At 40.7% G+C, this 14,660-nt stretch overlaps 1 protein-coding gene across 3 annotated transcripts in view; it reads right to left on the bottom strand.

Annotated features, from left to right (window-relative positions):
- Pum (pumilio) overlaps positions 1–14,660 on the bottom strand; it is a 176,037-nt gene that overhangs the window by 146,445 nt on the left and 14,932 nt on the right. For all 3 annotated transcript variants that reach the window (XM_076783181.1, XM_076783182.1, XM_076783183.1), the window contains one exon: positions 7,726–7,858. In XM_076783181.1, coding sequence (XP_076639296.1) covers positions 7,726–7,858 — 133 coding nt within the window. The remainder of the gene's footprint in view (positions 1–7,725; positions 7,859–14,660) is intronic.

Here is a 14,660-nt window from a genome sequence, read left to right as displayed (position 1 = left end):
ACGAATACACATACACGCGAGCTCGTTCGCGCGAGCGAACCGTGGCGGGCAACGTGCTGCACATGGAAGAGCCGGGGTAGTACCATGCCGTCGCTGGAATCAGGTGTTCCTTGCATACACACGATGCACACGCACGCAATACACACACCGCACAGCCGCGGTAGCATCGCCCTCGCGCGACAACCCCGTACGAGACTCGGGAACTCCGACGAGAACCAACCTCTTCGCGACCTTTCCGAACAACCTTACACCCCTCTCCGCCAATTACCGCCGCGGATTCATTTAATTGACGAGAAACTCCGATCGCCCCCTACCGACACGCGCGCCGCGGAATGGAACACGACGAAACCGGAATATCCATCTGGGAAATGGCACATTCGTGCTTGGGAGCAACTAATCGAATTTCTGTTATAACAACTATGACTATATTTCTTGGGAAATGATAGTATTATAATTATGTTCAGCGGGGCGAAGTAAAAACGAGGATGTTCGATGATACAGTTCGAGGAAAGTGAGGTTAGATAGGGCGATGAAGGATTTCAATGATGCGAATGATACTGGATAATGTAGACATATGCATATTCGTGTTTGGGAGCAACTAAGGACGTACGCAACGGCTTGTCCCATAATCGAATTTCTGTTATAGCAACTATGACTATACTTCTTGGGAAATGATAGTATTATAATTATGTCCAGCGGGGCGAAGTAGAAGCAAGGATGTTTGGTGATACAGTTTGAGGAAAGTGAGGTTAGGTAGGGCGATGAAGGATTTCAATGATACGAATGACACTGGATAGTGTAGACATATGCATATTCGTGTTTGGGAGCAACTAAGGACGTACGCAACGGCTTGTCCCATAATCGAATTTCTGTTATAGCAACTATGACTATACTTCTTGGGAAATGATAGTATTATAATTATGTCCAGCGGGGCGAAGTAGAAGCAAGGATGTTTGGTGATACAGTTCGAGGAAAGTGAGGTTAGGTAGGGCGATGAAGGATTTCAATGATACGAATGACACTGGATAATGTAGACATATGCATATTCGTGTTTGGGAGCAACTGAGGACGTACGCAACGGCTTGTCCCATAATCGAATTTCTGTTATAATAACTATGACTATATTTCTTGGGTAATGATAGTATTATAATTATGTCCAGCGGGGCGAAGTAAAAGCGTGGATGTTCGATGATACAGTTTGAAGAAAGTGAGGTTAGGTAGGGCGATGAAGGATTTCAATGATACGAATGACACTGGATAGTGTAGACATATGCATATTCGTGTTTGGGAGCAACTAAGGACGTACGCAACGGCTTGTCCCATAATCGAATTTCTGTTATAGCAACTATGACTATACTTCTTGGGAAATGATAGTATTATAATTATGTTCAGCGGGGCGAAGTAGAAGCAAGGATGTTTGGTGATACAGTTCGAGGAAAGTGAGGTTAGGTAGGGCGATGAAGGATTTCAACGATACGAATGACACTGGATAATGTAGACATATGCATATTCGTGTTTGGGAGCAACTAAGGACGTACGCAACGGCTTGTCCCATAATTGAATTTCTGTTATAGCAACTATGACTATACTTCTTGGGAAATGATAGTATTATAATTATGTCCAGCGGGGCGAAGTAAAAGCGTGGATGTTTGATGATACAGTTTGAAGAAAGTGAGGTTAGGTAGGGCGATGAAGGATTTCAATGATACGAATGACACTGGATAGTGTAGACATGTTAGATTTAACAACTGAATATTACTTTACCGATTAAATGGTACTATTTTGTAAACACTGAAATTTAGAATGTGGTGAACACGGACATTTTTGTACAAAATGGCTCTGCGCGTTTCTGGAGGCCCCCGTAACCTCCAAACCCATTCACCGCGAGCATGTGTAATCGAAGAAATTAAGCTTCGAACGAGAAAAGAGAGATCCAACTTGCGAAGAATGCAGGAAGTTTCGATTTCACTTCGTCTCGCACCGTGTACCAAAGAAATATGGTAATATCGTGGTGCATTTGTAAAACATTTTAAATATACGTGCGTGGGATTATGTCTCGACTGAAAGCTAACCCTTTCTAATAAGGGAATCACACGAACCGTAACGCTAGCATTTTAATGGAATCAGATGGTTTCCAAATGTTTTGAAAGGCGTTTTTCTAGAATAAAAATAAAATTTCCGCCAGAAGCAGCGTTCCCCTCCCGCGCGACGACGAAAATACCAGGAAGAAACGACGGTATCGATTGATCGCGTAAGCCTGCTGGAGACGCCGATTTCCTTTGTTTTTGCGAAGGCAAACAGAACGGAGGAGATCTGTTTTGGTAGCGGTGTATCGATTATTGACACTCCGCTCGACCGACGGAGGACAGAAGCGTTTCTACTTCGTCTATATATTGTTCTTTCGGCGCTCTGTGCCAATCAATAAGCGTGCACGACGTAAAACACGCGGCGTGGTATAGCTCGCTTCGCATCTCGATGCTTCTCTCCGCCCTGAATGACCAAAACGTTGCTCGACACACTGGCCAAAACTGACCCGTAACCAAGCAAAATTCTTATCTACATGAAACATCCGCGTAACGAATAACAGACAAACGGCGGCAAAATTCAAACGAGACACACGAGTAGACTAAAATTTATGCAAGATAAACATTGAGAAAAACAAGGGGGTATTTCGAATCAGAATTTTGGATTTTAGGCCACTTTTAAAATAAAGAATCATCACATAATTATGGACGAATGATTTTACAATTTTACTTACACTTTTAGTCACGTTTCAAGACGACACGGTAAAGCAATGTTTCCCCTAGAGAAACGGAGGCGCCATCTTCGTATCGCAAATCGAAACGTAGGAGAAGAAAAAGAATAGGGGTTAGGTCTCGCCGTGGAACGTGTTAACGGATTAATAATCGAAAACTGCTAATCGTGAACACGTTCCCGTGATGCAAGCCATTCCGATTTTTTCTAATAGCTTCACAAGAACGATAAGATCGCGGTGAGAACGAGTTTTCGTCTAATCAAGAGCGACACACCGGTTGGTAGCGATTGCTCGGACGCAAAGGACAAAGGAAACCAGTTGGTCGATGTATCGTTGGTCTGGTAACCACGGTCAAACGAACCAACGAGCAAATAATATCTACGGAGGGTTAATAATCTTCTCGATATCTGTCAGATCGGTATCGACATGCCTCGAGAAAGTGACAGGCAAATGTGGAACACAAAGGCGCCGCTCTAATTGAAACTTTCGCGTAAAAATGAACGCACGCTACGGATCGATGTTAGCGATATACTCATTAATATCGATACCTATCAATTCCCGCGCGTCGAGTCCAAGTATCGAACAGACATTTAAATAAGTCGTCATTACTATAAATAAGACGTACTTGTTGACATTTGTCACGTTAACGATAGAATTTAAATATCGGGTGATGTATCGAGTCGTAACCCAATTATTCGCAGTTTCTTTTTTAATTAGGTGGACAAAGTGTTCGAATGTATGTTACGCGTATCGTGCAGAGTATTTCAGGCCACCGAGTTGAGCTTGTATTTTTAACCCCCTGCGGGCGGACATTTTGGAACACAAACCTTGACCGTTTACACTATATACAGGGTGTTCGGTCATCCTTGGGAAAAATTTTAATGGGGGATTCTAGAGGCCAAAATAAGACGAAACTCAAGAATACCAATTTGTTGAAGGAGGCTTCGTTAAAAAGTTATTAACAATTAAATTCAAAAGTTTCAAATCGTTCTAGAAAAATTATTTTCGGTTGCAGGGGTTCATTACAATCATTTTTGGTGAATAGACATATCCTCGAAATCCTATCCACTTTCGAGAAAAAAATTCGAGGTGTGAAATTTTTCGACGAAAAAAAAATTTTCAAATCATTCTAAAAAAATTATATTTAATTACAGGGGTCAATTACAAGCATTTTTGGTGAATAGACATACTCTCGAAATCTTGAGCATTTTCGAGAAAAAAATTCAGTACGGGCGGAACTTTAAATGTTAATAACTTTTTAACGAAGCTTTCATCGACAAATTGGTATTCTTGATTTTCGTCTTATTTTGGCCTCTAGAATTCCCCATTAAAATTTTTCCCAAGGGTGGCCGAACTACATAAAAATTTATATATTTAAAATAATGAGATAGTATAATTTTTTATATCAAAATTTATAATAATATTTGTTTGGTTGTCTCATGGTTGGTGTTCCAAAGATTTTGTTACCACTAAGGTGTGGTTAAAAATTACTTTATCCAATTTATAAATTTTATAAATCGTTTAAGAGGAAGGAGAATATTGCTGAGATTGTTGAATGGAACAAAACAAGGAAAGCTATTGAAGTAACTACGGAGATTCTTAAAGAATAATCAAAGGTAAAACCAAAGAAGAGACCAATCAAGAGCGATGAAAATTCTGAATGATAGTAGATTACAATTCACCGAGGCCTAGAGTGGATTGGATTTCTAGACCGGATTGCCTCAAACGGTTCCATGAAACGTGTACCAACTATTCTCCGTTGTATAATATGTGTGGCAGAGAGCTAGAGAGAGAGAGAGAAAAAGAAGAATAAAAGCAGAGAGAAGAGGGTACAAATGAAAGAAGTGCGTCTGTCCTCAATCTGAAGTGCATCTAACCTCCAGGCCTTGGGAAAAGATGCACTCTTTCGAACTTTTTTTCAAACTGCATAATAAAAGTTTCCTTCGACTTTTATTTAAAAAATTTCAACGTATAATCAACCCTTTAATGGATAAATTTTTAAAGACCATCTCTGATTAACTCGGCCATTTATGGGGGTGCAACTGTTTTCCTTTGCAAATTAAGAAAATACACAATCTAAGATGCAACTCTAGCGTTGCCTCCCATGCTCGCCACCAGAGGGGCCGCGCTCTCACAAACGCTCGACTGACCCCTCGGTTGCTATATATACACTCCTTGACCTCGTCTAAGGCAGGGCAATTGCAATTAACACAAAGACATTAAGATGTTTAGAAATAAATCCTAGAAAAATATGACCATCAGGGGGTTGAACTCTATATGCATCCTCATCTATGTTTAGAGCTGTTTTTATTTGAAACTTCAGAGAGGAAAAAATCAAATGTAGTGTGTTTTTTCTCATCTAGAATCAAATCCTAGAAAAATGTGACCATTAGGGAGTCGATCTATATGCATCCTCATCTATGTTTTGAGCTGTTTTTATTTGAAACTTCAGAGAGGAAAAAATCAAATGTAGTGTGTTTTTTCTCATCTAGAATCAAATCCTAGAAAAATGTGACCATTAGGGGGTTGATCTATATGCATCCTCATCTATGTTTTGAGCTGTTTTTACTTGAAACTTTACGGAGGAAAAAATCAAATGTAGTGTGTTTTTTCTCATCTAGAATCAAATCCTAGAAAAATGTGACCATTAGGGGGTTGATCTATATGCATCCTCATCTATGTTTTGAGCTGTTTTTATTTGAAACTTCAGAGAGGAAAAAATAAAACCTGGCGTGTTTTTTCTCCAAAATGACCCTACTTGGCGGTTCTGGAGAACTAATACCCCTTTGATGGGGGCTCGAAAACAGCCAGCCTTACCCCGAAGATTACGTAACGATCAGCCAGGAACGGCGTCCGCTGAACGCGTATCGATCAGACCGCGCTTAATTTCGTGTCTGGAGAAGAAAACCCGACGCGGACCGCGATATTTCGAGGGGTTTAAAGGGCTTCGAAGGGGAATCGGACACGAACGCACGGATGCACGGCTCGTGAGATTAAAGTCCGGCTTTGTGCTCGGTTGGGCTTGGCTGGGTAACGATTCAGATTCTCGCCGGACAAAAGCCACGGATACCACCCCCGGCTGTTAATGATCGACAATTAATGAACGGCGACGAAGGCTTTCCAAAATGGAGAAAAAAACCTTAAAAGAATTCTAACACGACGCGAACTTTTAAAATTTAATTTTTTCATCCCCTGGAAATTGAATGTGCTTTTTACCAGGGTGGAAAAAATAGGCAAAATTACTTTGCCGCCTCGTGTCGAATGAGAAGCGAGATTTTTTTGTTTGTCTGATCGTTTGAAGCTGGGGTACACGCAATTTTGACAATAGCGTGGCGATATTCGGTTCCACTATTCTGTTGCTGCGGTATACAGTTCAACTATCGACGATAGAAGGGAATTATGCACAGTGTGCATTCGCCTTTTCGATAATGCTCGCTGATTTTCGGTGGGATTCAGATCCGGGCTTTGTGCTGGCCATTCCAAAACAGAATACGGTCGGGATATACGACCAATTCTGAACACTATTGGTAGCGTGTTTGGGGCCACGATCGCGTTCGAGTTATTTTAATCGCTGAGTACAGTTTCGCTACTATGTTTGGTGGCTGTGTTCTCCGAGTTGGACAGAATCGAACCATTAATTTTCAATTAAAAATCCATCGATCCATTAACTAAAAAAAAAAATATACCGTTAATCAGGACGAAGAGATTGCTGACCTAACGAGGAAACCGATTAGAGAAAACAAAGATGAACTTTCGCGTATTGATTTATCGTGGAGCCATGAATTATGTGGGAGCATTTGAACATAACTGGGGATCTGACCCTAACAACTTCGATGTTACGAGAAGACGTAGATTGGGAGAATTTACGAACGGAAAATACCAAGTGACCCTGAGCATCATACGCCAACCCCTGCGACACAGTTTCCACGTTGGACGCGTATTTGCGGCGAATAACGTGTCGAAGCCTGAACTTCCACGACGTGAAAAAAGAAAGGGAAATTGGAAAAGTCACGGACACGGATAGATTAATTCCTATAAAGGTGGAGGGCACTAATGCGCGCTACCAACGAATTATCGATCCCCATTAACCCCATTTATGGAATATCCCCGGTCTCTCGAAATCCTATTTCCAAATATCCCGAACCCTATTGTCCTTGATACGTACCAGTACCCTCGATGAAGCTCCGCTAATGTATACTCGGCACGGTTGCTCAATGAGCCAACCATTTTCGCGACGTTCCCAGATAGGTAAGATGCGATTCGTTCCTAGTGGAACTCGACTATTATCCTAACCTGTGATCTTTGTGTACATAAACTATCACTACTATCTCTTCTATTGAATTTCTCGAAGACTCAACAAAGTAAGATGCTAGTTTCCGGTTCGTAATAAATATCGAACGATGTGAAAGTAAACGCTTTCAAGCGTGCGCCAATATCTCCTGCTTTATCGACCGGTAACCGATCAGTAGGCTACCGGTCTCGACACTTACCGACTGGTAACCGATTAATCGACTACACATTACCGATCGGTAAAGTGTTGGAATGCATTTTTAAGATTCTAGGTAAAGGTAATGAACGATCGTTTCCCTCGTCAGCCCTTAATGGCGACAGGCACGATCGTCGATATACGTGGCAGGATTTCTCGAAGACTCAACAAAGTAAGATTCTAGTTTCTGGTTCGTAATAAATGTCGAACGATGTGTCAAGCGTGCGCCAATATCTCCTGCTTTATCGACCGGTAACCGATCAGTAGGCCATCGGTCGCAACACTTGCCGACTGGTAACCGATTAATCGACTACACTTTACCGATCGGTAAAGTGTTGGAATACATTTTTAAGATTCTAAGTAAAGGTAATAAACGATCGTTTATCTCGTCAACCCTAATGGTGACAGGCAGGATCGTCGATATACGTGGCAGGATTTCTCGAAGGTTCCGCGTAATCGGATACAACGGAGACGAGAATCCTACCTGAGGTGCTCCACGTCGAATCCCGCCACATCTGGTGGTCGCCCAGGTGAAGTATCCCACCGCCTTTTACACCCCCTTCGTCCTTGGAGCCGCCCTCGTCCACGCCCCAGAGCTTTTTTGCCGAGGGAGCGATCTGAAACAATACGAGAAAACGGATCGTAAGTACACGGGGTCAGTGAACACACGTTTCGCAGACCCGCCGCGTGCCGACACGAAACTCCCAAGTGCTCGGTTGCTTGCCCGTGCACCGAAAGATACGAACGCGAACGATCGTATTAATTACACTAACGAGCCAACCAGAGATCCGCTTAAAATTAGCGTAACTGGCGTGCACGGACGGTCGACGTGGCTGATACGGTGCACACGCACCTTTTCCTAGATCGCCACGATAAATGGCCGCATAAGCATCGATCATTATTAAGATCCTCGATCGGTAACGCGAGTGGAACAACCAAAAGACGATCTCGTCTCGTCTGCCAACTTCACTCGGGTTGGATCAGTTGGATCATACACTGATCGGTTTGTTCTCGAGAGTGTAGGGGTTCTCAACTGAGAGACCGTGTTTCTACGGTTTCCGGTTTAATTAAGATACAGGATGGTATCGTTGCATCGAGAAAATCTAATATAAATTGCTAATAAATAATAATTACGAGTTCTGTAATTGTGAGCATGGAATCTGAATCTAACGTTAATAATCTTGACACTCTTTTAATTTGTTTGAAGAAATTTGTTTAAAAAAGCCTTTTAGCGGGCTTTTCGACTCCAGCGCCGTAGTTCATTGACTGTGCTTTTGATCGTCGATTCATAATACGCTATGCGAGGAAACAAACAAAGCACTTAGCATGGCTGCAACGTGAGTAAATTGGCCCCGAGCCCAGGTTAACGAAGATTAATGTAGAAAGTACCACTTCCAATTCTTGTTTAAAAATTACACAATTGACTGAATAACCGTACTCTTTCGTGGATGGTAACGAGCTAAAATAACACGGAAAAGAACGGGAAGGCTTTTAGGATTCCACTAGTTTTATTTTCTACTGAAAGCATTATCCGTCCGACTATCTCGACGGTTAATTACTCAAACGGTCAACAAACAATGTTATTTTAAAGTAATAGCTTTTAGAATTCTGCTAGTTTTATTTGCCACTGAAAGGCATTATCCGTTTATCTCGACGGTTAATTACTCAAACGGTTAACAAACAACGTTATTTCGAAGTAATAGTAATAATCGAAAAAAAATCACGAATGTAATTAGTAGATTGAACGTTAAAGTCTGATGAAATTATTTCCTCATCGGTAAATTAAATATCGATTTTTATCCGTTTGAATATTCAATGCAGCTCTTTGCGAATTGCAGTTCCCGAATGCGGCTCCCGAGGCTTGTCACCTTGGTCACCTCTGGCATATAACTTAGGAATACACCGGCATAATCCATAGAATTCTGTTCATTAAATCCGAAATCCGTTAAATACAAGTTTTACCGTAGTTAATATCGTGCACCGCCTAACCCTCTACAACCCTAATTATACGTGGCTTTTCAAACATATTATACGATGCCATCGATAGACACTAATACACTGAAATATAGGTAAATTTTAAGAAAACTATCTGGTACGATGCACATACAAGTAATACATGATTATTTCAACTAACATCAAACGTGTTATACAGGATGTACAGGTTCCACCCATGGGAAAAATTTTAATGGGAGATTCTAGAGGTCAAAATAGGGCGAAAATCAAGAATACCAATTTGTTGATGGTGGCTTTGTTAAGAAGTTTTTAACGTTTAAAGTTCCAACAGTATTGAATTTTTTTTCTCGAAAGTGCGTTGAATTTTGTGGGTATGTGTAATGACCAAAAATTATTGTAATTGACCCCTGCAACGGAAAATAATTGTTCCAGAACGATTTGAAACTTTTGAATTTAATTGTTAATAACTTTTTAACGAAGCCTCCATCAATAAATTGGTATTCTTGATTTTCGTCTTATGTTGGCCTCTAGAATCCTTCATTAAAATTTTTCCCACGGGTGGCCGAGTATACGAGTCATATATTATCTTAACAACCAATTTTCAAATGCTGTTTCCTTTATGGCAAAACGTTATGTAAATAAACTTATGCGCTTTTCATGCTTCTTACTTCCTTTAGTAAGTAATTCTCGAATGGAATTTAAAAAATCCTGGGTAATTAAAGGATTATAATACACAGCGAACATCGAGCAATATTACGGAATGCAATTAATATTACTACGGGTACGACACGTGTTTGTCGTGTTGGGGCCATAATTTGCATCTCGAGTGCAACACGTGTTTGTTATATGTTCGTCGTGTATGGACCACGACTTTGGCTCGACGTTACGAAACGATAATTGACACGTTCGCTGCCACGTCGGTTTTCTATGTCCAGAAAAAAAATATAAATATTCGATAATATAATGGTGCACGACAGTTAGATCATTTGCAATTTTATAAATATTAAATTTCCTCCGTTGTCAAACGATTTTACAACGCGTTCTAAGTTTAAAGCGCCGGTCACCGGTGACCGTCACAACGGTCACGACGTTAAAATAAACGTGATCGAAATTCGTAGAAATTCTATTTCCTGGGATCTCTCAAAACCTTCATAAATAGGAGGGCTTACTATAAATGAGCCGTTTATTTTGAAAGTGGCGTAAGTCCATTTAAAACCCTCCCTTATACACTAACTGGAGAAGACTGAATAATAATTAATTTTAATGTAAAAATTATTTAACATAGAATAAAAGTTGAATATTTTTTTGATTTTATAACATAAAAGTGTATACATTTATTTTTATTTAAAGGGAAATTTAGTTTTCCTATGGACTTGTGCTTTCTCAAGAATTGAAAACGCCATTTCATTGTTAATTATGTTAATTGGGATGATAAATTTGACACTCTTAGAAACCCAAAAACATTATTCTACCATGTCATCTGTTACCCATATTTTTAAATTTAATCCAACGCAAATTCGAACCTAAATGGAGTTACGCCACTTTCAAAATAAACGGCTCAAATATGGTTCGTGAGCAACGGTTGAAACATCGAAGTATCGAGGAATCGGTCTTCCTTTCTCGAGTTCTCGACGGTGGCGCCACGTTTCGGCGGGAAAACCGACTGCACGAGATTCGAATCGAAAACGGAGAGTGGCAATCCGTTTGGCGGTGACCCGAGCGCTGCCGCTGCACAGTGCCCGACCTCGCCTAACTCTGGAGGTCAGTGACGTAACCAAGAACGATATAGGTGGTGGGGGGGATATATAGAGGAAAGCGTCCACAGATTGCGGGAACCTAGATGCAGGTAAACTGCACGCGCGACGATGTGACGGTTACGAGATAGCCAACGAGATCTCGTTGCATTTTCATCCGCATCGTCGCCGAAGCCAGCTGTGGATCGTTAAACGGATGTATCGGCTCGATTCACGGCCCCGGGGCTCTTTCGAGCCCTTTCTTCTCGTCGAGCACTATTCACCGCGTAACACGAGACACACGATTCACGCGAATCCCCGATAAACGTTCCCATCGAGGCTCGTTCCAGCGGATAACTCGAGGATTAGCTTATTAACCCTCGACTCCTTCTCGCTGTTCGATAAAATAAAAATGCGGTTTTCCTCGTTCGCGGGACTCGTCGCGAAGCAAAAAGGAAAGGCCAAGATTTTTACTGTCGCCGCGGGGCGAAGACAGACCCGTCTCGAGGGTGCACGCGATATTTATATTTTATCGATCACACCGGCGATATCACGTACAATAGCACGTGCGTCATGCACCGTGTAGGTGTGCAGCGTGTGTCTCGACGCTCAGCGCGTTTCAAACGACCGCTGTTTATCACTCGCGGTGCACCAGTAAACGCGTTAATTATATCTTACGCTACGGCGCGACGTAAGCGGATATCCTTCGCGCGAATTTATTCTTATCGGTGTATTAGGTCATACCACGAAAATCCCGATTAACTCCGTATCCGTGTAGTATAAATATGCAACCGCGTAAACGAACATCTGTTTTTAATAATACGACGATCTCGAGAAGACGAAAGACCATCGCGAATGTTAACTAAACTGGGAACAGTGATATCAGAGTTTTCTTTTTATGTCAAACTCGTAATTAGCCGCATTAGAAATTTTCATTTCAATATTTTAGTATTTAAATCGATTACATTGATCACTGTTCGCAGTAAAAAAGGTAATCGTAAATTTTCACTAAGCATATTCCGTCCTTAATTATCGATCTGACGAGCAGACATGCTCATTATCATCGAGTGCAAGGGTTAAACGTTTTACGCGTTCCGCGTGAGAAAAAAGAAAACGAAAAAAGACCAGACAAGCTACCGTCTAATCGAGGCATTAGCCATGATTTATTCATTGGTAGAGAAAGCAAAATGCGTTAAGTGGTTTATCGAAGAAGGGAAGAACGCTTCTTACAAATGAGACCTCGACGCAAAAGTCCCGAAATCTCAAGTTAACCATTTTTCTTAATTTCTTTTCACCCATGGGAAAAATTTTAATGGGGGATTCTAGAGGCCAAAATAAGATGAAAATCAAGAATACCAATTTATTCATGGAGGCTTCGTTAAAAAGTTATTATCGTTTAAAGTTCCGACCGTACTGAATTTTTTTCTCGAAAATGCGCAGGATTTCGGGGGTACGTCTATTCACCAAAAATGATTGCAATTGACACCTTCAACTAAAAATAATTTTTTTAGGACGATTTGAAACTTTTCAATTTTGTTGAAAAATTTGTCTACTTACTCGAATTTTTTTCTAGAAAATGGGTAGGATTTCGGAGGTATGTGTAATGACCAAAAATGATTGTAATTGACCCCCGCAAACGAAAATAATTTTTTTAGAATGATTTGAAAAATTTCTTTTTCGCCAAAAAATTTCAGCACCTATCCGATTTTTTTTCTAGAAAGTGGGTAGGATTTCGGGGGTATGTGTAATGACCAAAAATGATTGTAATTGGCCCCCGCAACCGAAAATAATTTTTCCAGAACGATTTGAAATTTTTTAATTTTGTCGAAAAATTTGTCCATCTTCTTGAATTTTTTTCTCGAAACTGAGTAGGATTTCGGGGATATGTCTATTCACAAAAAATGATTGTAACTGACCCCTGCAAACGAAAATAATTTTTCCAGAACGATTTGAAATTTTTGAATTTAATTGTTAATAACTTTTTAACGAAGCCTCCATGAACAAATTGGTATTCTTGACTTTCGTCTTATTTTGGCCTCTAGAATCCCCCATTAAAATTTTTCCCAGGGTTGGCCGAACACCCTGTATTTACTGATGTTTTGACTCAATTTTGACTCAATCAAATATAAACGTTTATTGGCTAGTTGCCGCACATAGGGCAAGTAGGTACTGTTAACTTCGTTAAACGTATTCCTTCTACTCGCCACAATGACCAAACATATACGTACAGTTTTTAATTATTCAAATATCGATTATCCTTCAGAAATTGAGGAATTACGAAACAAACGGGGCACAAAAATAGAGTACGTGGCCATGGTTCGAACAATTTTAATCGGAAGAACTGCTTTGAAAATTAACTTCGCATCGAGAAATCGGATTTGGCGAGCTTTCGTTCGATAAAAGCTCGATACTGGCCGTGGATAAAATTCGATGATAACCGAATAGAAGATCGAACAAGAAATTTGATGAAACGAAAATACGCAACCCGGACGGTGCTCGCGAATATTTCAGCGCGCGTGGATTGTGCAAACAACGAGGAGAAAAAAGGAACGTTCGCGTGAAAGCTTACGGCGATCGCGAAAGAACAGAAGAGGATAAAAAAGAGCATAACTCAAGCGTCGATTCCAGCGAGACTCGTACGTCTTTTCACCTAGATCGACAAATCGGCGGATAAAAGGGAACATAAAAAAAAAAAATGAAAGAAAAAAAAAAATCGAACGAGTTACACGAGTCTAGAAACCGGTTAGAAATCCCACGGGAGAAAACACACACGGCAGAAAGAGCAACTCTGGCGATTCGCGTGTCAAGTTGGAAAGCGAATCTTCGTTTGCATCATCTTACGGCACATTTTTTTTTATTCGACTCGCATTTCGTGCCGTTCGAACGAGCCAGTTTTACTCTCTCCTCCGGAGTCGTTAAACATTGCCACTTAATGGCAAATATACAGTAATATTTACGTACTACTACTAAAAAAGAGACAAAATCGACAGAATCTACATTGTTAAAATTCCTGGCCAAAGTTGGCGGGACTGAGCAGCGAATTTTGCTTAATTCTGCTTAAGATTTCGAGGTGCCCGAACGTACTGTACATCGCTAGCATTACGTTGCTAAATTCCCAAAGATCGCGTGACGACGTCGCGCGATACACGTCGGATTTACAGCGCCCTTTCCTCGATATACGCGAGGCTTCTACACCAGGATGATGTGCGCGAACCAGCTGAGTACATATATCCCAACAAGTTTAACCCTTTCCCTGTTTAGTACCTACGTCGTTCCAACCGGGCGAACTGTTTAGTCAACGCGACCGGAGGGAGGGGGCTAAGATAAAGCGCTCGACCAATGATTTCCCAAAGTTGGAAGTCACGCCCCTAATCTTAAAATCGAGGGGCGTCACGGAGAAGCGCAAGAGAAAGAAATCTTTGATGAAAAATGTGGATAACTCAAAACAAACTAACAATATATCCTTTGACCTAAATCTAACATTTTTTTAAACCCAAATAGTAGCATGTATTTTATTACAGTCTTCTTTTAGTCAAAAATGGATTTATCGATTCCTTTCTATTAATAAAAAGAATTTAACGACCATATGAGTATATCTAAAGGCTTCGTTAAAAAGTTAATAAAATTAAATTAAAAAATTTCAAATCGTTCTAAAAAAATTATTTTCGGTTGAGGGGGTCAATTACAATCATTTTTGGTGAATAGACATACCCTAGAAATCCTACGCAATTTC

This window comes from Colletes latitarsis, chromosome 2, assembly GCF_051014445.1.
Source record: "Colletes latitarsis isolate SP2378_abdomen chromosome 2, iyColLati1, whole genome shotgun sequence".
Classification (NCBI taxonomy): domain Eukaryota; kingdom Metazoa; phylum Arthropoda; class Insecta; order Hymenoptera; family Colletidae; genus Colletes; species Colletes latitarsis.
This window is presented reverse-complemented; position numbering and strand designations above follow the sequence as displayed.